The following is a 27954-nucleotide window of genomic DNA, read 5'->3' on the forward strand; positions in this document are numbered from 1 at the left end:
CTCCACTTAAACAGTCAACATGTTTTTGTTTTATACAAGCCCTTGTACTATAATGATTCCTATGAAAAGTGAAGTTCAAATGTATCTGACAGTGACTTTGAAATTAAAGACCTGAGTGTGAATTCCAGTTCTGCTCCCAGTTCTGTCCCTGTGACTTTGGCCAAATAATAGAACATCTCCAGACTTTTGCTTTTTCCTTAAAATCCAGAGCTGATTACATCTTCTTCCACTTCCCCAGGGTCCTCAAGGAGCCCCAATGAGGTGACATTTATGACAGACTTCCTTCTTCTCTGAGGAAGAATATATAATTATACCCCTAATTAATGTGCTTTAGAAGAGTTCTTTCCTGTTTCTAAATCTAAATTCAATGTTAAGTCATGACCTATTTATGTATAAACGTACTGTTTCTCACTTTTAAATGCATGAGGATTTTACTCTTTGAATTAAAGAAAAGCAAAGATGGGCTTTAAATTTTTAATTTAATTAATAATTGACTTACTGGTAAGATATGAAAATTTAACTCAATAATGCTGAAAACTCATAAATCAAAGTAATGGTATTATATGTATATGTAACTGTATATTAAACCTTTCTACTTGGAAATTTGCAGACAAAACCACAAGGTACAGAAGAAAAATGCATACCAAAGATATTGTCATTTATGATCATTTGTAAATGTGCTACAAAAAAAACCATGGATTATGAAAAGTCTAACAAAATGGCTTTACTTCTGTAATATATTATTAAAATTGAACAATAAAAACATTTACCTTTATTTGCAAAAACTATTATTTTATGAAGTTATGGTTTCTAAAATCTGTACCATCAGATTCAGGATGTTGGCTAGGTTAATATTGGTATTAATAATAATAACAATAAAAATAATATAACATGATATATACAACAATGTAACACACAATATCTTCATAAAGAATTCTAGTGAGTAGATATCAGTAGCTATTTGTTTTAAAAATAAGGAATCTAATAACAAATGTCATATCCATCCATTGAATTGTTACCACATATCATGTACTGTATGGCTGATATTTACTGTTTCATCTGATCTTGATAATAATGCTACGAGGTAGGTTCCATACCCACTTTATAGAAGTGTAAGTTGAAACTTAGAAAGATTTACAAATGTTATTTGCCAAGAATCATACAGCCAATAAGTAACTAAATTTCATCTTAAATTTGATATTTAAGCACTCCCCCACCCCCAGGATGAAAAATGGTGCCAGGCCATCTGTTAAACAGGTGATAGTCTACCAAGGATCTGCAATTTGTTTTAATCAGTATCAGAATGATTGTTGGGCTTGCCATGTCCCTCGCATTGCACAGAAAGAATACATTCAAATATTACTGAGAGAGTCAGTAAAATACTTAACCATAACGTCTCATAATCCGAATCCCAAGAAAAGTGTTTCCCTGAAGCAATAACATGGCAAATCGAATTCAAAATTTAGGCCACAAACCTGTTTCAGGCTCGATGGAAAAATAGGGCTGTCCTTCCAAGATACTGTACACCAGCTTTGCGCTGTTTCCGTAAACTGGGTCATCGGCATCGGTGGCTGTTACATTAGTGACAGACGTACCTAAAAAAGAAAAAGGAGAGAGAGAGCGAGAAAGATAACAATTAACACATTATTCTTTGCCAAGAGCTAAAATTTGCTAAGCATATTATACAGAAATCCATGTGTGGGAATAAGGAAGAAATCTCTCTGAAAATATGGAGATAAACGACTCCATCATCACTTCAACAATATCGAAGTCTTTTAAAAGAAAGAATACTGGGAAGTTGGAATACTATATAAAGATGGCCCTTTTAGAATCTGCACTATTTAAGATTCCTTTGTAGTTTTCATTTTAAAGACTCATGTGGGTTTGAAGAATATTGAAAAGAAAACATACCAAAGAAATATGAAATGTAAGCTTAATAATACAATATAACATGTAGCATTTCAGTCTTGCAAAAGCACACACAAAAAAGTACCTTTAAAAAAAAGGCTGCTTGTAAAAGCTGTACAGAAATACCAAAAGAATATTTTATCCATCTTATGTAATTCTTCAGAATACAAAATGATATTGGAACCATTGATTAATCAGCACTTTTAGGTAATTAGGCCTGATGGATAAAATAAGCAAAACCTTTTTTTCAGCTTAATTTATTTTTTTATTTTCTCATTCATTCAGCAGTTAAGCACATACAGTTTGCCTGATAGAGAGTAGATATACTAAGTCAAAATCTACAGGCAAGAAGCTTACAGTTTGGTGGTGGGAGGGACGAGGGGACTGACAGGTACATATAGAAATTCAGCTGAATGCAACAGCACCGGGCGTCGGTCACTCACTCAGGCCAGCACAGAGAGGGTGGTCAGAAAAGAATTCCTGAGAGACGTTACATTCAAGTTAAATTATTAAAGACAGGTAAAGAGTTTAACCAAAAGAAGAAGGGAAGGAATTCTAAGCAATAAGTCATGCTTAAGTAAAGGCAAAATAATCTGAGAGACTGTAATTCTGGGGAACTGGTGAAACTGGGGAGAAATTGGAGAAGTCTGGTGTCATTACAAGTATCATGCTCTACAAGGGCAGGGTCAATGTCTCCCTGATCTGGTCAGTGTCACTAGATAATAATTATCGAACATATATTTGCTAATGGAATGAGCGGATGAATGAATAAACTATCTGATGACTTAATGAGGAATGGTAGGTAAGCACCAGAGGTGAGTTTCCTAGAAAGTAGACTCTCGGCTCAAAATTTCTTGCAGAATTTTTATTGGGGAGTGTTCTTTGGTCCATATCTGTTGGGGGAAGTGGAAAAGGATAATATTGGGCAGAAGAAGCACTTGGTGCTGTTAAAACAAAGGCCTCTGTGGACTCTAGAGCTGCGATGGTCATTGAGGAAATGGGTACAGGCCTTTAGACTCTAGCACTAACCAGGGATTGGATAAGGGAACCCCTCTGAGAAAGGAGCCTTGGCCTTGGCCTTCACAGGTCTCTTTTCAGCTGTGGAATAATCAGCCCTGAGCTGTCAATCACAACATTTCTGGCAATGGGGGCAAGAGTGTTTTAAACCTCAAAGAAGTCACGGGTAGATCTCAGCAGCATACCTCTGTGCTTACTAAAATAAGGTAGAGCTTGCCAGTCAAACTCTTTTTGTAGCACTTTGAATTATAGTCACTATACAGGAAGATGCAACAATATTTGTTGAGCAGTCGATAGGACTGTAAAATTGAAATTTCTACACAAAATGATGATTCAGAGGTTCTACAAAATCTACAGTTAGGAAAAAAATGCACTGAATGTCAGTTGGGTAATACATTCCACCAGACACTGGGAGCAATATAATAATAATAATAACAATAATAATAATAATAATAATAATAACGACTCACTTTACAAGTAGCTCATCAACTAGCTGGCGAAAATAAGCACGTGAAAGTACAATATTTGTAGTTATTTGAATATTGTGTGGGATGGAAAAGAACTGGAGGAAAAACCTCCCAGGTGAGAGGAAGAGAATGAGATGAAAGTTCCAAAAAACAATTTTAGGAGGAGAGATGGCTGGAAAAGTCAGCCACCAAAGCTAAGGTTGAAGATGCACGCTGAGAACAGAACTCAGGAGGCATCTGAACGACAGGATGGTTGGTGAGTGTTGGCTTTATCCTGTAGGAAATAGAGAAGATACTTCATTTAGAGGTCACTCCTACATTGTGGGCCTCTCCCTGTTAGTGTTCCCAGAGTCAATTGGAGGCAGAGGCATAGAAGATTAGGAGATCAGACTAGTTATGAGGTTACAACAATAGTCCAGGGAAGAGGTGAGAAAACATTAACACTGGGCAATGACAACGATGCCAATGCTAAATTTCTTGTTTTGGCCCTTATGCTAAGTTTACGTGAGATGTTTAACTGGGGATAAACTGAGTGAATGGCATACAGAATCTATTTTTGCGACTATTAGTTAAAAAAAAAGTTAATACAAGATTCAGAGACAGATGAGAAAGGATGAATTCTTCCATGTAGAAGACCGTGCCATGACTTTTTGTTTTGCTTTTGCTTACTTTGACTTTTTGTTTTGTTTTTGAGGAGAAATGTTTTTCCCCATTATGAAGTAACACATTATCAGAAAAATAAAGTCAAGGTTTATACTCAGAGTTATGTTCATGAGTGCGAGCACGCAGTTCCAGGCACTGCTCAGGCACTGGGAAGAGAACTGAACAGTCAAAAACCCTAGTCATCACCAAAATTATCTTCCAGTTGGTGACTCTTAAGTAAATCTAGATGGTTTCTGAACAACGACAGAATTACTGTGTATATATGTGTAGGCGGGTACATTTGGACAGAGTAGCTGGGGGTTAACAGTTTTGCAGATGAAATGATTCCATCCTACTCTGAAACACTTATCTCTGCCTCTTTGGGCAAATCATTTGACCTCTCTTAGCCTCGGATTTCAAATCTACAATATATATTAGAGTTTTATGAGAGTTAAAATAATATACGTAGGAGCCTAGCACAGAAATTACCAAATGCTAAGCTTGTAAGTACCAACTCTGCTTACTTTTTAGAATCTAGCTTTAAAAAATATTTAGATCTCGTTTAGATCTATGGGATGGCAAAATAAGGATGGTGGTTGAGGATTTTTTTTAATCTTCTCAGACAATTCTGATGTAAAGCCATAGTTCAGAATGACTATAATGAACACCAGACTTTTTAAAAAATTAACTCCACTATTCCATAGAAGAATTAATTTCTATTATGATTACTTCAAAGAACTCTTACTCAGATGTGTTTATAAAGTGAAGTATTTTTTATACCATTCATAATACATAAAGAGCCATGGAGATTATTTCTTGTTAAATGGAAGTTGGGAATATTTTCTCAGGAGTTTACTATCATAAGACTGATGATCATTACAATTATTTCCATTGATTATTGTAACTTGATGTTACCTTACTAGGAGAAGCATCCAGTCCTCCCACTGCCAAACACTGAGGCAGGAGTAAGGAGATGAATTTCCGTCATTTGCATGTTCTGTGATTCAGTTTTTTCATATGCAAAGGTGGTAATTTTTATTCTGCAAACCTCAAAGATTTGTGTGAGGATCAAATGAGATAATATAAGTATAGAAAAGTGGCTGCAAAGATAAATTTGCAGTTAAACTGCCTTGAACCAGAACATTTGGTTTATATTCCATTCCCAACTTTGACTAGTTCTGCATCATTGGCCAAGTAATAAAACTTTTCTCATCTTCAGTTCCTTAATCTGTAAAAAGGAAGGTGATAGTAATTGTTACATCCTAGGCTTGTTGAGATCATTAAATGTAATAATTTATGCAAAGAATGTAGAAAATATTCTTAACAATATTTCTGAGAGCTTATTGTCACTATTATTATAAGTATATTATGTGTATGTACATGTGAGACTGGATAATAAACTAATTTTAAGTGGTGGTGATATAATTTATAGCTAAATATACCTTTGTATAATCATTTTAATAGTAGTATATTCTTTACATTTGGGGAGAAAATACAAAAACAAATTTCCAAATATAACGAAATGTTCATGTCCTTTTATAAAAGAAAACACGCACACACAATCTCACATTCTCCTATCCAATCCACCTCATGTCAGTTTCCTCTGTGGTATAAAATTGCTGTGGGCTCAAAAATAAAATGTGTTTTGATGTAGTGAGCACAAATCCAGGCACATCGCCAGTGTAAGTTTCTCGAAGTTATTTGAATAGATGACATTCAAATGAATGACGACACATCTCCCAACCCATGCAAATCCCATACACCTGCCAAGATGAACTACTGGGCTGAGGACTGCAACAGAGCTAAGACGAGCTTTTACCCACATCTTCATCCAGAATATTGCTGCCTGATGTCTGGCTTCTCCGGAAATCCGCATCTTTCAACGTTAGACATCTGGAAATGAAAAGGCAGCACTCCTTTCCGTCAAAGGTGATATTTCTCCTAATAGTGATTCAAGACTGCTGATGTACCTGTACACTGGAATAGATGTGTGTGGAGGTTCTGTGGATGAATTTGTCAAGTGATTACCCAGAGGGGGGAAAAATGGATGCTTTGAGGTTAATCTTGCAGCAGAAAAGATTTCTAGTCAAGCTGCCGTATAGGCTTCTCCATGGAAATGCATGCAGAATGCAGACCACAGAGGCAAATTGAAAAGTGTAAACTTTGCAGGATAATGTTTCTTCAAAGAGGCAAGTGTCGGTGTGTGATAAATAGGACCCTGAGTAACACCCAGGAAATATAACAACAGGATTCTCTGTTTGTGTTTTCATTTGGAACTGTTTTGGTCCCTTTGTCGAGGATACAAGAGACTCATTTAGCTAGTGACTATAAATCTGACACTGTGCCATTTCTCCAAGAAAGCCCCTATTATCATCCAACTTGATGCTGATCCTAATTATAATAATATAGCTGTTGTATTTCCAGCTGTTGTCAACAAAAATGACCCCTGTCACCACAATTCATCCTGCTAGTATCAAGTCAAGTATGAATACGTCAATTCCAAGGTGAATTCTGCTTTTAATAGACCCATTTTTCTGCATTTCGTTTCTTGGTTAAGTGTGCTGCTTGGGTTTTAATGAACAGAGGGCTCACAGTACTGTCCGCCTGTCGGAACACCTGAAACTTCTCCCATTAGCGACAGAACCCATGCATTTCCCCACCATAATGACAGCAAACACTACAAGCAAAATTAACCATCAAAATTTTTCCCCTGTCAGGTTAAAGGTTCCAGTTTACCAACAAACTAAGATGAAAGATCTTCAAGAAAATAAGATGTTGGGATTTGGGTAGTGCAGCTCTGTTAACTAGGCTATACTTTTTATGAGCAAGTCAGCACACCAATTCTGCACATTATTCAGAAAGAAAAATGCTAGTGCTGACACCCTGAGCAGGAAAACAAAGGTTTGGTGCCGCGTGCAAATGTGCACACCGGAAAAACAAAAACCCTTATGATGAGAAGAACACAAACCCCATTTGCAGAGAGTCCTCTACAATACATTTTCAGAGAATAGGCATTCCGATAGCAGATGGGGAAATAAAGCGGCAGAACCTTCGCAAATAGCCAGAATTCCTGGCCTCTTACTATCATCTTCAAACTTTTTATTTGACCTTCCAGCTACTCTGATCTATGTTCAGGACATACAGCACACGAACAGAGGGTCTGGCATTATCGTCTAAAAATATCTTACTTAAACATTCACACATCCCAAAGACCATGGGTCTAACAGGTCATAACAATGATGCAACTGTCTTTATTACTGTAATAAAACTAAACCCTCAACTCATCTTTCCTCATCTACCTTATTAATTTCCCCTAATATTATGTGATACAAGAGGTAATGGGGCACAGGTGTTGCCACGACAACGCTTTTTGGTTGTTGTTGAATACCGGAACAATAATTTCATAGGACCCGTATAACTCGTAGACGTTAATAAATTATCTCTTACTAGAAGCTGAGGCATTTGGCCCTGGATTTTTTAAATGTGTCATGACAAATCCATTACTTTTTAGTTTTATGAAACAATGCTCTGAGATACCTCTGTAGCTGACTGGCATGTACTTCCAGGGTTTTTTTTTTGCAGGGGGTTGTTGTGGTTTCCCACTACCCCAGTTGCCCCCCTAGTCACAACGGAGCACAGACCTAACTGTGTATAAGGAAACGGGAGAAATCAATGTGGGGGCAGCAACGTATTTTTCTTCACATCTCCAATATCATGGGCTTCAGCATGCATGTCTCCAAGCAGATTCCACCAGTGGGAAAGATGGTCTAAATCATACCAGTATTTTCTTTTCTTCAGTTTTGCTATTTAATTATAGAAATGTCATATATCCAAACCCCCGGGTATACCAGAGGGAGTCTTTAGAAGATGAGGAGAATGAAACATGAATCGATAAAAATTATGATTGTTTTTTTTTTTTTTTCACCCCTCTATATGGAGAACTTTTTCCCAGCTAAGCTCTTGGGGTGATAAATGGTGAACTTTACTGTTGACCTGTAAGCAGGAAGAGAAGGTGTCTACTTCCTTCTAGGAACTTTTAGTCTCAATGACCATTGTTTAACTCGGAACATTACGTCAGAGTGACAATAGATCAGACCCTTCTCTTTCGTTGGGCATCGAACTTGGGATTTATAAAAGGCAGCCGAATAGGAGGCAGAGGTATCATGGGCTTGCATTTTACTTCCGAAACCTCTTTTTTAAGACATACAGCACACAGTGAAATTCTACACCATCACCTTCCCTTCCATGTTCTTTTGCAAAGGCCTAACCGTTGCTTACTGGGTGTTCTCCTCCTGTGCCAACTCTCATCCTATAATGAAATGTCGCTGCCAAATTCTACATGCTCCAAATTGAATTTATTACAGGAACAGACAGATTCTTAACTGCAGCCAGGCAAATGGACAGCACCAAAATGTATCCTGTCATTTCTCTGGCTCTCTGATTTGGGACATAAACTAGGGAAATAAAATTCAGTTTCCATATTTTGTTCTGGAGCATTTAGAGGTATAAACAGTTTTGTAACTTAATGAAACATCCATACACACTTAACGTTTTGTTTTTAAAATGAGGCTGAAACTTTCTGGAACAATTAAACACTTCAGAAAATGCATTTGAGCACACAGATGTCTTCTATTCACCCGTGCATCATTCCGGCGAACATCTGTAATGTGCATCGGGTGAGAGAAATGAAAAATATTGTATGAAAATGTGTAACTGTAAAATCCGAGCCATGTTTACTATGCACAGGAGGCAAGTTCTTTCCACATTCGTGACCAACGCCACCAGGATGGAGGCCTACCCCCTGCTTTTGCAAACAGATAATGAGGACGATCGGAGGTCTGGTAGTGAAAACTAATAAGCTGTCTGTTTTACAGTTCCATGTGTATAAATAAACCCTTTCAGAATTGGAATGACTCTTTTATGACACAGAAGGAAAGAAGTATATTTTCTTTTCTGAGGGAGCCTGTTCCCCAGCAATCCAGCCTTTGCTAATCTGTTACCTGCAGAATAAAATCCTATATATGCCTAAGAAGTAAGCTAGCATCATTTATGCTTTAGATTGGCAGCTATTTCTGAACTTACAAAATTGTGTTGCCAGTGGCACTGCAGGTGACTTCTACGTGTCAGGGTTACAGTAGGCGCAAGCTTCATTCATCCTGTTTCATTAAACAGACTCATTCATTCACCCACACAAAGGCTATTTGCATAGTAGGTACTGTGAGCTGAGCACCCAGTTAGACGTGAAGAGTTCAAGAATGTGCCGCAGAGTCAGAGTTTCTAACAGTATTTGAGGTTTATTTTAGCAATGCTTTCGTATGGGTTTTCTTTATTACAGGAAACTGCGAATCTTGGTTAAATTTATTTCTAGAAGGGAGCAGCACGATGTAGTGGAAAACACATACGTGCTACAATTATAATGTCAGAAGTTTTTGTTCACATTATCTTATTAGCAGAATGAGATCATATTCTACATCAGTGACTTGCTGCTCTCGTAGTGCAAGGAATTTTTTTTACACTCTTAAGACTCAGTTTCCTAATATGAAATATGAAAATGATATCTCCCACTTCCTATTCTTATTCTGAGGCTTCATAAGGATAACGTGCAATTGGTAACCCCTGGGTGAGGGGATGTTGTGTGAAGCCCTAGGTTGCCTAGGATATTCCACTTATGTTGGGTAAAGTGTAAATTTGAGGCCAAGATGCATGACAACAAAAATATAACCACTGCAATGGCGATATTTAGAATTTTATTCTAAAATTCTTTTAGAATAAGCACAATTCTCTAGTTAAAAGCCAGGACTTTAAAAAGTGGCAGTAGTGCAGTTGGGGCTGCCCTCCCTTCCTCTTTTGTTCCTCCAGGTTTACTGAGGTATCATTGACCAAAAAAATTGTGGCGTATAATATGATGATTTGATATACATATACACTGTGAAATAATTACCACAATCAAGTTAATTAACATATCCATCACCTCGCATAAAATTTTTCTTTTTTAATGTGAAAAACAAAATGAGTAATTCTCCTATAGAATGGCAAATCTGGCAAATCGAAGGCTGCTGAGCCTCTGGGCTATTCAGAAGGAAAAGTCCTAGACAGGGCAGGTTTAATTGGGCTATCATTACAGAGCTAGGGTTTCAGGAAGATTGTTTAAAAGTGTTCACTAACCCAAAACATGTCATCCTACATGAGCCGCCATCCGTGATGTACCTAAAATGGAGGTGAGTTGGGCTTATCTCTTATTTGAGCCCTTTATTATTTTGATATGTTTTTACTGCGCTCCTTCTCTGCATCAAGCCTTTGAGCCACCTAAGAAACATCCTAGTTAGACGATTTTGCCTTCTTGAAGGGCTGACTAGCGGGAAGGCAGAAAATTAAACAGCTAACAAGTGATGTGATAATGTGCTTCAGGTGAAAAAGAAAGATACTGAATAACACAGGAGGGGAAGCTAAACAGCTAAATCAAGATTAGGGAGGGGGCGGGGCATTGATATTGAGATTAGATTCAAGAAAAAAGATGATTTTAAGTCAAAATTCAGAGGTGGGGGATGCAAATCAGAGAGAACTCCCTTGAAAGAGGTTAATCAGTATGGAGTATATCTAAGGAAAATGGACAGTTAAAAAAGGGTTTTAAACACCTCTTTTACGTCAATCACCAGAATTCTCTAATCTTCCTGATTATTATTTTTTTACCTAAACACTCGCTCAAGCAAGTGCATTTTTATCCTTCCCCAGCCCAGCCCCCTAACTTGTTCAGATCCAGTTAAGATTTAGTTGTTCCCAAGCTAAATTATTCCCTCTTCTGAACTCTAAAAATACTTTATTTGACTGTCTCTGGGGGCACATTTTACTTTTATATATAAATTGCAGTGCATACAGATTTTTTTCCCTTTCAGACGGAAGGCTTTTTGAAAACAATATTCTTTCTTATTCTCTCAACTTTCCCATTCCATCCTCCTTTCCAGACTTAACCCATTCACCTTTAATGTGGCCTCATCCTTTTTTTTTTTTTTCCACATTATAAGCATGGCCCTACATTGTCTTGGTTGTGTACGTGCTAAGAACAACACCTGCTGCAAAATATTTATTCATTTAATATTTGCAACAAGGCTTTGAGCATCTGTTATGATTATCTCCGTTCAAATAGAAAAGGATAAAGTCTCTATTCAAACCCAGCCCCAGGGATCCCCAAACCAGCCTTCTAATCACTATACAAACACTATACTGGCTCTGAATTTGGCATCTTCAAGAGCAGAGAACATGACCTAATGTTTTTATTTTTCTCTCTAGCACCTCAGAATGTGCCTTGCATATAAATAATTGTTAAATAAGTAAATGAATGAATGAGTGGTTATTTCCTTTAGGAAGACACATTCAGAAATTCATACAGCAAGTCGATCACTGACATTTTGAATTACATGTTGTTTCTGCTGTTTCATCTTATTTTCATATTTTAAACTTATTAGAGAAGAAATAGTAGGGATTTTTCCTCTTCTTACGAGAGAAGTCATGACCTTGCCTTCCTAATGATGGGCCCACTTTTGTGGCTGCAAACAAAAGCAAGTATGATATTAAACCCTTACATGAGCTCATGAAAATTTCTCACAGAAGAAATGATGGGCTGAAGACTTTATTTTGGGGCTTAGAAGGTGGAAAATGTCTTTACTAGGAGTCTAGGAGTAAAGTTCCTCCCAGGACCTAGGAAGAAAGACAAAGATGATAGATGCCATGGGTGACAGACTGGAGCCTGTTCAGGCTTCACAATCCTGCAGCAAGGATGGCAGCAGTCACTTCCACAAAGGCCAGTAAGCAAGAGCCTAAGTCTGAAAAGGGGGCATCACAGACAAGCTTAGCCTAGAGTGAATGAGCACACACAGTGTTACAGAATTGCGAGGAATAAATATTTGTTGTTTAAGCCACCCAGTCTACGGTCATTTTATTACTGCTCAAACTGACTAAGACACAGACTATCTACATCTCTCATTACCAGAGTCCAGGTTATAATTTAAGATGCTGGCATTCACGTCCAATTCCAACTCACAGAAAACCAGCACTTCTACTCTATTTAAAAAGCGGGGGGCCAAGGGTGGGGCAGAGAGATATAGTATTTGTATTCTGGTATTAGCATATTTTAAATTAAATTTTATTTCTCATTACAAAAGCAGTGACTTTCAATCTGGAAAGAGTTAGAGAGGTATCACCTATTCCTAATCTCAAATTCTAGTTGTGACAGTGACAATGATGCTGTTAATTATCTCAAACTATGTGCTACATACTATGTAGGGTTCTTTCTCTTCCCTCACTCATTTTTACACTCCATATGTACCTAATAACTATTATTGTCTCCATATTTAGATGGAAAAACAGACTCAAAGAAACTAAATAAATGTATTAAGACATATAGTCTATACTATTCTAACTCAATTAACTTTTTCCCTCAAACCCAGAGAGTTCAACTCTGAAGTTCTGGCACCTTACCATAAGTTGTCAAGGTTACCCATAAACCTAACCGTACAACCAAGAAAGTTATACATATGTAATTCTTACAAATAACCAATAGCATGGAGGCTATTATTTTATTATCAGAAACTTAGCCTTGGCAAAGAGACTTCACCTCAAAGAAAACAAGTCATTGGATTTTAAATGAAGTTGATCCACATCAATTCCTAATAGCATCCTTTGTGCCTCTGGTGCTATCAGCTCATTCCTGGATATAGGAATTCTTGCATGCCAGTTAAGAGCTGGTTTTCTTTCCCTCAGATCTTCTTAAAAGATGTATAAAAGGAAAAGGGACTTTTTATTAAACAAGCAGAGCATAACATAAAGTCAAAAATACTTGAAGAATAAGTGAGACCTAGTACCTTTTTGCCTGGAGAGAGTTGGAAAAAATGTATTGGAAACTCTACCTGCTTAATTAAAATCTTGGAAAAATAGGCATTGAATGAATGCATGAAAGACTAGGCAGTGGGTTTACAAAAAGTGATTAAGGATCTGCCAGCATCTCAAGGTGTGTTTTTGCTTTTGTTTTTTCAAATTAGTAGGATAGAAAAGGGAAAGAAGAGAGAGAGAGAGTGAGACAGAAATTGACTGATTGATTATGTTTTAGCCCTGAAGATAAGCTAATAAATCTGATCTAGACAATACCTTTAAGTAGTTTAACCAAATATTAGCAGAAAAATCAAATTAACATTTCATCTCTTCATCTTATTCTTTCATTCCCTGTTCGTAACCCTCTTTCTGTTTACTCTCCTTCCTTAATTTCTTCTGTTCATTCTTTAGATGTTTATTGATTGCTGTATACCATCAACCTGCTTGGCCCTGGGATATCAAAAATGAATACGGGTCTTCCCTGGCCATTAGGGAGTTCACAGACTAACAAGGAAAGAGGCATGGGAAGAAATATCATTGCACAGGCTGTCACTGAGATATGCCCAAGGAGTGATGTGTTTACAGAGGATATTGGCTCAGAGTCCTGCTGCTTCTGGGGGAAAGTTAAGGACAGGTTAAGCGTGTGTAAATAAAACCTTCCCTGATGACATAACATCACAAGTAGTTCAAGTTCAAGGGTATTCCATAATTTTAGAATATTGACTTTGCCATAATAAATAAACAGTATACTTGTCTGTATATAGGTGTGTGCAGTTTTTTGTATTTCATCCCCAAACTGTGATCACATTAAAGTAAGACCTCTTCCAAAACAGGGTTTCATTTAGAAAAAAAAAACTCAAAGTACATCAATTTATTTGTATCAGACATTTGGTAATATCAATATTTTTCTTAGATTTAAATTTTAATCATGATGTCATGCTAGGAAATAGTCATGTTGCCAGGTGCTAGCAAAAGGTTAAAAGCAAAAATTAGCAGATTTAAGAGACACGGAGAGAAATTTTGGGGAATAGCAAAGAAAATCTCAACTTTTAAAAATAACTGACATGATAAAATAAAGTACCTCACTCAGTTGAGTTATAGCTCTGATTTTCAATTCTTCCCGGTCACCATATTTACGAATCTTAGGTGGAAAAGGAGAAAAGACTACGTTTTCCAGTGGCTGTGCCTTCCCAACTACACTTCACAACGTCTGCAGGTCTTTTTCTTTTTAACATTTCTACTGCCTTTGTGTTTACTCTTTGGGCTAATTTGTAGTTGGCCCCCGTAATAGAGCTTTTTTAACCAACATTTTATAACGGACAGTCATTGATTTTAGCGGTCTTGCAGAATGCCTTAAAAATCAATGTATTCAGAAGAAGGAACTGGTGGGACTTCATAACATCACATCTCGTTTTTATCACAAATTTCCAATTTACCAAGTTCCTGTCTCATTATTTATATCAGACAGGGCACGCTGATGAGATACACAACCCGTTCAGTCCCTTTTGGCAATTCATTTATAACTGAAGCACAATTAATATCTTTACAGCTGTTCTCCAGGCAGAAAGAAAAATGTGGCAGTAAGTATTTTGTACATGTTTGAGTATAAATGTGTGAAATGAGGAGCACTGGGATATGTCTAAAAAACAGTAGAATCTGGGCTTTTCTTGTTTTCAAATTCTCCTGAGAAATATTTTCAAATCAGTATTTCATACAAGGACTGAAGCTACCTTTAATAGCTCTCCAAATTTCCCAAGAAAATAATTAGGAATCAGGATGATCATTAAATACGAACTTTACACATGATGTTCCTTCAAAGGAGAAACATAAAGGGAAAAACCCACAAATGTCTAGAGAGTTCCACATCATTCTAACTTCCAATTTTTTAATCCATTGTTATTTTACTGTTTTACTTTCAAATATCAGTTTTTTGTTTTAATTCAACACTGATCATTACCATCATATATAGAGAAACCACTACATTTTTGGCGCAAGTATTTACTTGATAGAATCATCTCATTCGGACATCAGATAAACCCTAACAATTAGATTTAAATTATTATTAGATTTCTAAAAAATGATAGTATTAAATAGGTATCCAATAAATGTTTGTTTTTAATTCACTCACTGACTCAATAATACATATTTTCTATATAGATATTTGTAGCATAATTATGTAGCCAGGGCCCCAATAGTACAACCAGAAAAACAAAATGATAGATGATAGATACATACATACATATATACATACATACATATTCAAAATATTTGACTTGGTAATGTCATCATTTGGAAGTTATCCTAAAGAAAGATCTAAAACATAAGCAAACTTTTTTTTTTGCTACATTCCAAAAGAACAAGTAAATATTTACTTAACATTTAGAATATCATTAGTAATAGTTGTAATAATAGTAAATATTTAAATGATAAAGAAAAGTTGAAGCTAAAATAGAATCCATAAAATAGAAGAAAAATGGAAAATAAGAGACTGACTGTAAAAACAACACCACGACTAGAATGTTTGGGTCGCTAGCTGGGCTTCCCATAACCCATGAATGTAGGTAGGACCTGAGATCATAAGCTGATTCTAACAGCACATGCACGTGCAAGATTGTACTGTGCTACGTGCTGCGCAGTGTGTAATGTGTACTCTGCAGCTCCTGTATGACTGAGAGAAAGGGAAAGCAGCTATGAGAGAACCCGAATGTGAAGACACTTACTGGACATACTTGGAAACTATCAAACAAAGCACAGTACGTCAGAAAACAAAGCAGTGCATCCAGTTTGAGAACTCTGCTCTGGGTGGGCGAGTCCTCCACCAGGCCCAGAATCCCCTGAGAACCTGAGCTGAAATGCAGATAGACAGATCCCTGATGCCTACCCTATGGAAATCAATTCAGAATCTCAGAGGACGGGGAGAGCAATCTACCTTGTCACACGCTAGCCTGTGGAAAAGTTCTATTTGTGAGTTAGGAAGACGAAGGGGTGCTTACACCCTTCAAAAAGTTATATGTTATTTCAAGTTTTTAATTACAAAAGTAATACATACTGTGGGAAACACACTTCTTTTTAGTAGGCAACTCAAAGAGACACCTTGGAAGGCACAGAAGTGGGAAGACTGGGCTTTCAGGACTATGCAAAGAAGTGTTAAGAAGTTAATTAGCACCTGAATTCTAAAGAGCAGTCTGTACAATTTAGGACAGATGGAGGTCAAGTGCTGTGAAAAATCATCCAGGAGTGCCTGGAGAAATGCGAAAAATAACAACTTAAACTTCACTTTTGTTAAGTATTTAAACCGATGTATTGTAATCTTTCTGTTGTACTAAGGTATTAAAACACTTCTAATTCTCTCTCTAATTAGAGAGTAGCTGATATGAATGTACATTTTTATTAATGGAAATAAATGATGAATACAGTTGCTAATATTAGATAAATAATAAAAAAAGATTAGCTACTGAGACCAGCGCCAGCATCCAGTAGACTCTTAATTTACACGAACAAGTCTGAGGTAGACTGTATTCTCACTTCCAACTTTATTTGCTGGCATATCCCCCAGGCTGGCATTGTCCCCAAAAGGAATAAACCCCTCTGCAGCAGTGTTTTTTGAAATGTGAACCATTCAGGCCACTTAATGAAGAAGCATACTGTGACTGCTTCAACAGCAAATTCCCAGGTCTCCCACACAAAGAATTTCAGACAGAATGGTGTACGTCAACTTGTCTATTTACTGTAATTACATAGTTGTGGGTTACACAGTAAGCAAGCTCTCACCGTCTTTATCATGTTTGGCAAATACTTTCAAATACTGTCTCAGATTAATCCAAAAGGCTCAACTTAGAATGTTATCTCACCAACTCCAATGAAGTGGTTCTATAATTGTTTTTATTTTCCTTATGTAGCAACTAGACACGGAGAGATTACAACAGGTGATCGAGTCTCTGCTCTCACCAAGCATGGAGCTAGATAGAACCTGGGGACTCACGAACAGGTAAATGGACATGGTGCTTGCCCTGGGGAACCTCTCATTTTACAATGTTTGGGAAGATATGTTTAAAAAGCTCGAGTAAGTTAGACAGCCATATTAGGTGACACCTTTCCTAGATAAAAGAAGACAATTATAAATTTAGACTCTGAGGTCTTCTGTTTTTCTCATGATATGTCATGAAGTTTTGTTGTTGTCGTTGTTGTTGTTGCGTTCTATTCCCTAATCTATATTAACATACTTTTTTTTTTTTTTCAAATATGAAATAGCTTTACAAATGTCTGGTAATGCCTCAGATAGATGGGTCACGCCTTCCTTATTTTCTCAGAATCTCCTGGCACACTACCAAGAACTCCAGGTAGAAAAATGAGCATTGGAGGCACTCACTAAAGCAAGTGGTTCTCAAAGTGTAGTCCTTAGACCAGCAGCATCAGCCTCTTCCGGAACTTGGTACACATGGAAATTCTCAACGACTGCAGACCCTGCTGAGTCACAAACACTGAGAGCGAGGCTGAGAAATGACACTTTAACCAGCTCTCCATGTCTCTGTGGTGCACATTTGAATTAGTGTATGAAACGCACAGTACTACTATGACAGCAGATCAACCGAGGTATGTATGACCTAAAACAGAAGCCACTGATCTAATGCGTTATATAATGCTTTAGATTCTTTTTTTAACTTTTACAACCTTCTGAGTAAGGTAAGGCAATTATGAAGCTTCTAATTTTATAGAAAAGTATACTGGAAAATTCCCCTAACCTCTTTCTATTTGAAGGCTGTACAGAAGTGTTTATGCTACGGATGTTGGGAATATACCTAGGTATGATTTTTAACCTTTTATTGTGTTACAGTTTTAGTTTAGTGTCAGTAAGGAGGTAACTAATCTCCCTGTTTTCATCCAATGTTTTCCAGTAATTATGCTATCTTATCGCCAATGGGTAGGGTGTCATGACCAGAATAGCTAGTTATTTTTTGTTTTGTTTTCATTTTTAGGATGGTAAATTAAGAAATACAGGATGTAATATAGTTTTTATGATAAATTTTTTTCCAAAATTAATATATTGTAACATATCTAAGCATAGTCATTAAAATTACACACTTTGTGAAATTCTAAACAGGAATTAAATAAGCATAAATTTCCAGGCACATGATTTGACAAACCCCTGAAGAGTTGACAACTGCTGTTTCCTTAGCTCCCACATTAGATTAGAAGACCTCAGGCTCTTGATGTCAACTCCCTGCTCCCCATTCATTCTACAAGGCACCCACATACTCCGAGGCCTTGGGATGATTAATACTAACACCCTGGACATTTTGCTTGCATGACAGTTTTCAAATAACTTTCAAAAGTAGGTCTAAGCATACCTTAATCCATTATCAGGGAAATGGCCAAAGCTTGCTTGGGCTTAGCTCATTTCTAAATGCCTGTTCAGGGGACCAAAGAAGTGTGACTACGAGATGTTGATCATAAGAGAACCCTTACACACACATTCTTACATTAAACATGTTCTCCTTCCTCTCCATTAAGTGACTATCTACTCGTCAACTACCAAGAACAAATTACCATCAACTTTCCATTTGTCTCTGTCCCCTTCCCCTTTTTTCTGATCCAAGTATTAGCCTAGTTTGTTGGAAAGCACATGGAAAGCACATTTGGCATAGGGATCAGTATATGGGGGGCTTATAGATAATAAGAGCTAGAAGAGACAGACTTAAAGCAAGCCACTAAATCTCTGAGTCTAATTCCCTTATTTACCCACTTCACTGCAGTATTATGGAGAACCAGTGGGATAACAAATATATACGACAGCTTCGTAACACATGAAAATCTCATACGAACATTAAGAAATCCACGAAGATAAATATTGTGATAACTATATTTACACACGACATGTCAGTTCCCTTACATCTAAACCTCTATCTCTTGTCACCAGCATGATGTTTCTTTTTAGACACATTTTCGCTATATTTCTAAGACCCATTGAAATCAAACACAATTACTTTCAGCACCACCATAAAGAAATAACGTCATCGTCTTCTTTAACAAAACTACCCAATGCTGTATGTTATGGTTGGAACCGAAAACTCACATAAGTGAATGGGGTAAAGTAGCATTATTAAAACAGAGTCTTCCTAGGCATTTGCTAAAACTCAATCTTTTGGAACTTGAATTGCCTCGAATTAGAGCCTGTAATATAAATAATTTCCCACCTGTATTTTTGCCAGGAAAATACAAAATTAATGATCTCTCATGTTCCAGTGAAGACTTTAGAATCTGCACATATTTCCCTGTGTGCGTATGCACAGAGAGGAGACTACACTAGACAGAAAGGAGGACTCACTTCAGGATCGAATTTCTATTTCAAAGAAGAGAGACTGTGAGTCAAACTAGCTATTTTTGTTGTTGTTCTAGACTCTACACATTTTTCTCTTTGATTTGGAAAGAGAGCAGCATTTTCTCTCCAACTTAGACAGTATATATCACACAAATTCACACAGAAACACACACACACACACACTGCAATGTATAGAAATAAGAGAAAATGGAGGGAGAAGGAATATCTGTGTGGGCATAGTGTGTGTGTGTTAGTGTGTGTGTGCGTGTTAGAGAGAGAATATGTACGAGAGAGATAACGTATTAGAGAATGCTGCTTCTTTCAAGGATTAAGAGAAATACTTTTAGAAACTGCATTAACCTACAATTTATAAACAGTAAGTTCAAAAATAAGAAGGAGACTAGAATGAAGCTCTTACAAGTTTTTCTTTGTCACAGTTGAAAAAAATTACATGCAAACACAAACAATTATTAGTGTTTACTGGAAGCCACTCGTAAAACTGCCATGCTGAAGATGTGTGAGCGATGGCCCTGCTTTCACAGAGCTGACTGTCTAGTTAGATGCTAGATAAACCGGAACTTCTCTTTAAATATGTATTTTATGTTTATTAGTTAAGGATGGAAGACTGAGTAATGAATCCCATTTTCTATCCCTAAGAAAGGTATCCTGAAAAGATGGCTCAAGGAGCACCTTGAATAAGTTGTGCCCATACTGAGAAAGGACTTTGAACTTCTTCACCCAGCTTTAGAAATTTCCACATAACTACACAGGCTTTTGTCGGGGGATTGTAGAAAGTGAGTGATGCCTTACCTACCTTAAAAGCAGTGGTGACTTTGATAACAATGAACAGATATTAAGGAAACAACACTGTGCTCCATCTGGATGTTTAGAGTCATGAGTTAGTTAGATGAAAGTGTTCATGGTGAGCCTGGAGAGAGTCAAATCCCAGCTTCACTGCATATTTTGCTGTAAGACTCAGAGCCAATTGCTGTATTGCATTTTCTTCATACAAAAACAAAACAAAACAAAACAAACAAACAAAAAAAGTGCCTAACACCTTTGTTATAGACTCCAAATCAGATGAAATTGCCCAGTGCAGTGTTGATTCATATTCATAGTAATGACAATGATGTTCAGAATGATGACATTAAAGGTGATTAACTGAGCACCTACTGCATGTAAGATACTAATCCAGATATTTTGTATGTGATGTTATTTTTATTTCTTACACAAAAGTATTGAATGTCTACTAAATATCATAGATACATCTACATTCCTTCCCTATACAACAGTAAAAGAATATCATTAAAAAGAAAGAAAAGAAGTTGGATGTATAGAGAAGAGAAACAATGCACCCAAATGTGCATGTTTAATGAGTGACCTCCATCGTCCAGGATTTACTGTCCGGAGTCCATCCACGTGGTCTCTGCTGCCTCACTGGAATCCCCACTTAGCATCTCATGTTATGCATTAAATCCTATTTTATAACAAGCTATCTAAGTTATGACCAGAAGATTTTGATCCCTTAGACTGAATAAGATTAATGTATTCACCCCCATGTCTTGCCTAAGTTTCTAAAGCCACTGAAAAATAAAAGATAATCTAGTGAGTCTCATATTTCATTGTTCAAATCCTACACAGATGAGTTTCCTCAAAAGTAAAGCATTGACAGCTAAATCATCATTGCCTGTCTTTCCATAATGTTCTTAGCTCTGATGACCAAAAACTAAAACATAAAAATAAATAAATCAACTTCATTTATACTGAATTGTCAAGGGAAAAAATATTGTTTAAGATGGATTTGTTCTAACTAGGAGAGAGAAACTTGAGTAGCAAAAGAAAAACAAATGATGGAAGGTCATGAACATTTTCTGCTTCATTTGAAAGCACTTCCCTCATTTGTACATCAGCCTGATTCATGTAGGAAGACTGAAGACACCATGTCATTTAAAAGAAATTCCCTCTGTCACATTTCAGAATCAGCTGCCTTGTCGCCCCGAGAGGCAATACGGAACCTGATAACATTTCAACGCCCAAATGTCTCATGTTTCTGTGAGACATGGAAGTTTTCTTCACCACTGGATCTCTTGGATGCTATCTGTGCACTAGCTATTTTTATCATTTTCACAAACTGTTCTGTGCCCCAGTCATTGCTGAACCTCTCCCAGTCTCTCCCACTTGACCTTTCAGGACCACAGATCATGAGAAAGCAACCGTCCTACACACCTAACCTCTTTGCTGAAAGGTCTTTTGTCCGTTTCTCTAACTGCAACTGAAACCTTTAAAGAACACTACTCATTATCTTAGTCCTACCTTCCTTTTTTGTTTTTATGGTTTGTTTTTTTAACACATATTTTCTGAAATACCTGCTCTGCGTTTGGCTCTGTGACAGGCACTGGAAGACCTTCAAGGGGCTTACAGCCAATCACGGATAACTACACAAGTAATTGATTAATCAATTACAATTTGTATGAAGAAAAAGAATGAGATGAAATCTCTTAACAGATGTGGAGGAAGGGATAATAATCTGAGACTGGAAAAATGAATAGGAGTTAGAACCTTCTAGGCAAAATCAGTGGAATGTATGGAGAGTCTGAGGCCTTCTCACATGAGGAACAAAGAGCAGGTCTGTGAAGCAGCGTATACAACTTGACTACATGGGGATGCTGACATGGTTAAATTGTGCAGAGCATTATCAGCCATGTTATAAATTTTGAACTATGTCTAAAAAGCAATGGAGAAACACTGAAGCTCAGTATTCAGGAACATGTCATAATCAAAGAATGCGTTAGAACAGGGAATGCAATTGGAGAATGCATTAGAATGTGTAGACTACTGAATGTAGATGACCAGTATGGAGGCTAGGTAGAGATCCAAGTGAAATATAATAATTTCTTGGATTAGAATGGTAAGAGAAGACATAGCAGCTGGGGAAAAAAAAAGTAGAAGGTAATCGTTAATTTTTATAAAATGATTCAAATCCACCTACATGCATTTCTAAGAGCAATGAGAAGGCACTCAAGGGTATGCAACAAGGGAAAGCCATGCTCATAACCACGTTTTGGAAATAAATATTTGTGCTACTGCAGAATGAGAAAGGAGAAGATCAATAACAAATATGACCTGTGACTTGCTTCTAACCAATAAAATACAGCAGATGATAGGTTGTATGTTGTTGTGTGGACATGATGATTTTACATGAAATTGTAATGTCTGTCATGTCAGAGACTCTCTTGCTGGCTGACAAGAAGCCAGCTGCCATGTTCCGAGTTGCCATCTGGAAACCCCACGCAGCAAGGAGTGGAGGGTGGGCACCCGACATAGGCAGCAAAGAACTTAAAACTCTCGAGGATCTCAATTTTCATGCTGCCAGCAACCATGAGACCTTAGATCTGGACTCTCGCCCAGTCAAGATTCGGATGAGACCTCAGCCCGATCCTGGCTGGACCTGTGATTGCAGCCTCGTGGGATGCTAATGCAGAGGACTACAGACCTCTCGAATGGATCCCAACCCAGACGAACTACGAGATAGTGAGAGCGTGGTGTTAAAAACGGTGATGCTTGTGGTAATACTGTCACATAGCAGCAAACAATGACTACACTCAGTTTTAAATCTGCTGGTTGTTACAAAGTTTCCTCAATATCACGTATACATGGCACAAGGGCAGTTTGCATTATAGGCCTAGAACTTAGAGGAAAGGTCAAAAACAAGGTATTAATTTTGGAGGGTGAATTTAACAAATAATAAAAGAGAAGGAGGGGTCACAGAAACAAAGTATAAGGATATTGTCTGCAGTGAAGGTAATGGAATAATGATTATTTGTTTTGAACAGACTAACTAGCTTAATTCTGAAAATTATCCTTAAATAAAAACAGTAGAGAAGACCCAAATTTATGTACATCGATGTTCAGAGACTTCAGAAGCAGCACGGTGACTGAGAAGGTTAGTCTGAGTGAATTTCGTAGCACAGAGCAATGCCTCAGAGCCTGGCCCAAAATGACATTTATTGAAATACTGCATGTCGAGCAGAGTATTTTACTCTTTCATATAATTTTCCTTTTTAAATACCCTTTTAAAGACAAAAACTCTTAGATTCAGGGAAGTATCTTTCCTTCTCATAGTCACCAAGTAGTGAGGAGAAGATCCATGACTCAAACATAGTCTAGCTTCAAAGCCCAAGGCTTTACCTTTGAACATTTCAAGAAAGCATTCGGGCAGACACAAGAAAGCATGTTTATGTATTTCACGCGGTCCAAAGCCTTACCTTGGATCCCACATATCCGAAACCAACACGCCACCCCGCCGCCCCGCCCCACAAACTAGACTTCTATAGTAAGAGAAGTTTTGCAGAATTAAAGAGCTACAAAAATATATCTAAAAAGTCAGGCAAAATCTTAGAATTAATCAGGAATATATTTTATGTTCAAAGCAAAGGTCACGTCTAATATGGCAGAATGCCCCTTCAAAACCCACCATGACTCCTGTCTCTGAGGCTGGAATAAGCGTTCTTCAAAACTGTCTTTATGCCATTGCTTATAGCACAGCAATAACTCACTCTAAGCTTGGCATGTTGAAATATCTTGTGATCTAATTGGTTTTACTTGATGGATAAAATATAAATGCTCCCATCCAATATTGAAACAATCACACACCTTTAAATTCATCCACCTGTTTGCTCATTTTATTACGATATCAATGGCTTATGTATACCAGATTTCTTCGGCCTAGGAACGGAGAGACAAATGTTTTCCATTTTGCTGTAATCAATCTTTTAGCTATTAAGTAGAGCCCATGCAGTCCTGCTAACATGGCCTTTGCCCTACTCACATGGCTTTTGAGTAATCGATATACTACGTCCTTACTGCTCATGAGTTCCAAAGATGTTAAGAAACAGCTGTAAGTCCTCTGAGTTATGAGGACACATGATTTCTTCTTCATCCATTCAGCAAATATTTATTATTATGTGTCTGCCATGCAAATGGTCAGCAACCGAAGCTCCTGGTGGTATCTCCAGGCATCCTCGGGCCACCTGGGTAATCGTGGTTTCTGCTATGCCAGTCTTTCCACATCTGTGACAAGCCTCAAGGAGGCAGGCTACCCTCTCTGCCACGGTTAAGAGAGAACATTTACTGTATGTGTTCTTGCTCGGCAGATACCAAAACATGAACATGTGCTTTGCATAACATGTTGCTCTCCAAAATACGACAAGCATTCCGACAGGGCACTCTAGGTACACAAAGAATCAGCATTAATTTATTTCAAATCCTTAGTGACAGATGTAAATCCATCCAACTCTCCTTTTAACCATTCTGGTTATTCTGAAGACAATTCCTCAGTTTTATGCTAGTATGTGTTGAACACCTTTCTGATATTTGCCAGTGTCCCTTTATATAGCAAGGAATAAGCAGGCTTTAGGATAAAAGTCTTTGGCAGGCAACGGTGTCTGTACCAAAGTTAATTACTTATATATTTATAAATATCTTACATTATATATTTACTTAATATGAATATATTTCATTATATTTATCCAATATTATATTTATCTAAAATTGATATATTTATAGCAAGTGATACTAGCAGTGAAATAAAATTTCCTTTCTAATGACAATTTATGTAAATAAAATTATAAAGTTTTCTCTAATGCGACATGTTTCATGTAGGTTAACGGCTTATATTTGATACTGGACGAATATCTGCAGGTGAATCACAAAGGCATAAAGGTGGGTTTAGTGCTCTAAGAAAATTAGCCAGGGTTTGCAACAAGGCCTGCTGACTCCAGAGAATAAACTCAACCACTAAGTCTTTCTATTTGCAAACACGGCTTTTATCTCTGTGAGTTTACTGTCTGCAAACGCAGGTGCTCAATAAATGTTAAATATATTTTGTGGTAATATCAGAGAAAGCAGAGAAATGGAGGTTGAAACAAAAAATAAGGAAGGAAGGAAGGAAGGAAGGAAGGAAGGAAGGAAAACAAGTATTTTTGTTTTCTTTGAAATGAATGTAGTTTTAATAAATTCCTGTTAGGAAAAAGGTAAAATATATTTGAGGCAAATTAGAGATCTCTTCAGTGTCCCACTGGTGTAGGTTTACCACTGGCAGGACTAAGAGATGATGCTGGCGATAGGCTTGAAACACAAACTTGGCCTTGACATGCAAGTTCCCACTTAGCTGCCTTGAGCTAAGTACGCAGTGAACGGCTAACCAAAATAACGTATCTATTATCAATGTCACCTTCCAGAGCCAGGATAAAGAAGAGGGGAAATGAAAAGAGGACTCAACAGGTAAATGAATATAAAAATCAACATACTCACTGATTTATTCACATATCTAATAAATTTGGTAGACCTGGTTTCAGGCTTTTGGGGGTATTGAGAGAAGAAAGTTGACACAAAAGCAAATGTAGTGTACAAGTCTACTTGCATAAAGCAGCCCAAACTGACCTATGCTTTTAAGAAGTGAAGATATTGGTTGCTCTAAGGGAATAGTGACAGGAAGAAGGCACAAGAATAAATTTTGCAGGGCTGGCACTAATCTGATTTTTTTTTTTTATTTGGGTGCTGGTTACACAAGTCTTTTCAACATGTGAGCTTGTGCTCTCATAATATGTACATCTTACTGTTTGGGTATTACACGTCAATGCGTAATTTAAAAATAAGTACGGGGGGGGGGGAGGCAAGGAAAAGAAAAAATGTAGAAAAGCCTGAACGGGAACATGAATTGCTGTCTGTGCTTATGAAAACTCTACCTTACCGATGCCCTTAGTGCTAAACCAGACAATGGAGACAATGTGGATTCACATGCCACGGTCTTCCTCCCCGTGCTGTCGGTCCCCCGAAAAGGCCCTCACTGTGCACTCGCCCAGTTTGTTAGACCTGTGAGACGTGAGAACAGCTCTTAAGATGGATACTGGCTCCTCTCCTTTCATTTCATTTTGACATTGTAACTTGTTGCATATACATAAATATGTGGGAATTGTTTGATATTACTTCATTGTCACCTAATGGTATCAGCAGCCCTAATAATTACACAGGAATAGCAATACAAAAAAAAAAAAAAATCCTGGGGTGATTATCATCATTCAGATGATTCTGTCAAGGTGAGAAAAAGCACAATAGAGACATGCTCAGGAATGAACGTTGCCCTTTGTTTTCAGCCTTGATCATCTAGTTTTTCTTTAATAGTAATTTTAAAAAGATCAAAGCACAGAAGACTGTAGGTTATCTGACATCCATTAATAGGATCTGTGAATATAAATGGATGGAAGAGTGACATTGCTTGCAGCACGAGGGGTCCTTTTTCATATTGCACTGAGAATAGTTCTTTTCTCATTTTTTCTTTCTCTCCCATTTCAAAGAGATGCATGATCCTTTCATAAGCCTGGTAGAAGGGGTATTCTACACCCCACTTTGGTCCTCACTTTCCCAGGAAATAAATGTAGCTCATTGCTTTCATGTGGGTAATAGTCCATGGCAGATAAAGAGATATGATATGACAATTTTATCATATCATGAAGATATACACTGCATTTTACTAATACCCATAGGCCATGCCTTGCCCTGAAGAGCCAAACTCTTTCACAAAAAAAAAAAAAATATACGAGTGATTGCCTGGGTCCATACAAGGAGAAATCGCACAGTGTTTGAGTAGGCATAAATATTTATCATCTTTATATACTGTTTACATAGCTAGCAAGAAAGATGCTTTTATATCCACTTTCTAATAGACCGAATTTCTTTTGAATAACTCCTTTTCACCATCACTCCCAATATCAAATTTTTTGCTTTTAAGAAACACATTATGTCCCTCCCCTTTTTGTGTTGTCATGTATGGATAGATGGAAATATCATGAGAGCCAGAGATGAGAACTGTCCGAGACTCAGTTTATTTCTAGAACCAGAGACTGAGAAATTCAACAAGAAGTCTCACAATCTCTCGTTTTTTCTTCTCTGTATTTCCTATTGCACCTCCTCTCCTTTGCGTGAAAAGTACAGCTTTTCTTTGTTTCTCTAATAGTTATCATGAAAAGATGATGTTTCTCTGATGTCAACCTAAGTTCACATATTTTTATGCTGAGCTCCTTAGAAAGATAATATTTCAAAAACCTCAGTCCTCATGGCAAACACCTGGGATTAAGACTAATTGAACAAAATCTGGTCAAAGGTCTATTTGTGTTCCAGAACAGAAGCAATCTTGTATACACAGGCTGATGGTTATCTATACTGTCAATGGGAAGATGTATAGTCACTAGAGAATAAACGCACTATGAGTTAGACACTCAGCAGGTATTCACTGCAGCCTTGAAAGAGGTAGATTCTCCAGAGATGGTTGTAGACTACGAAATACTCACTCCTGTGTTAATTCCTTTTTTCCGCTCAAACCTTGACAAAGCAGAGTAACATTAGAAATAGCAAGTTGGTGAACAGTGTTCACTATCAAGGCATAGAGACGAGAGGACCCATTTTTAACCAGAAGGGGAAAAAAAAAAGTCCTCTTGAGTAGCATTTCTCAAAGGCACTGAGATCTGTTAACATTTTAAGATAGTTCTTGCTTAGATCTTTGGAACCCATTCAAGTACTTCTGTTCATCTCGATATTGACTCTTTCTATTCTAAGGTTTCTTTCATTGTTTTGCTTAACAAGAGATATCTTTACAGTTATTTTACAGACTATTGATAGGGCTTTGTGGTCAGATTAACCCATTAAAATTTCTTACAAAACAATACAATCTTACCATAT

General features: G+C 37.2%; 1 protein-coding gene across 1 annotated transcript in view; it reads right to left on the reverse strand.

The window, feature by feature from the left end:
* CDH8 (cadherin 8) overlaps positions 1 to 27954 on the reverse strand; it is a 334115-nt gene that overhangs the window by 174221 nt on the left and 131940 nt on the right. The window contains exon 4 of the mRNA XM_011356674.1: positions 1476 to 1595. Within this exon, the coding sequence (XP_011354976.1) occupies positions 1476 to 1595 (120 nt within the window). The remainder of the gene's footprint in view (positions 1 to 1475; positions 1596 to 27954) is intronic.

This window comes from Pteropus vampyrus, unplaced genomic scaffold, assembly GCF_000151845.1.
Source record: "Pteropus vampyrus isolate Shadow unplaced genomic scaffold, Pvam_2.0 Scaffold29, whole genome shotgun sequence".
In the NCBI taxonomy this organism is placed as follows: Eukaryota; Metazoa; Chordata; class Mammalia; order Chiroptera; family Pteropodidae; genus Pteropus; species Pteropus vampyrus.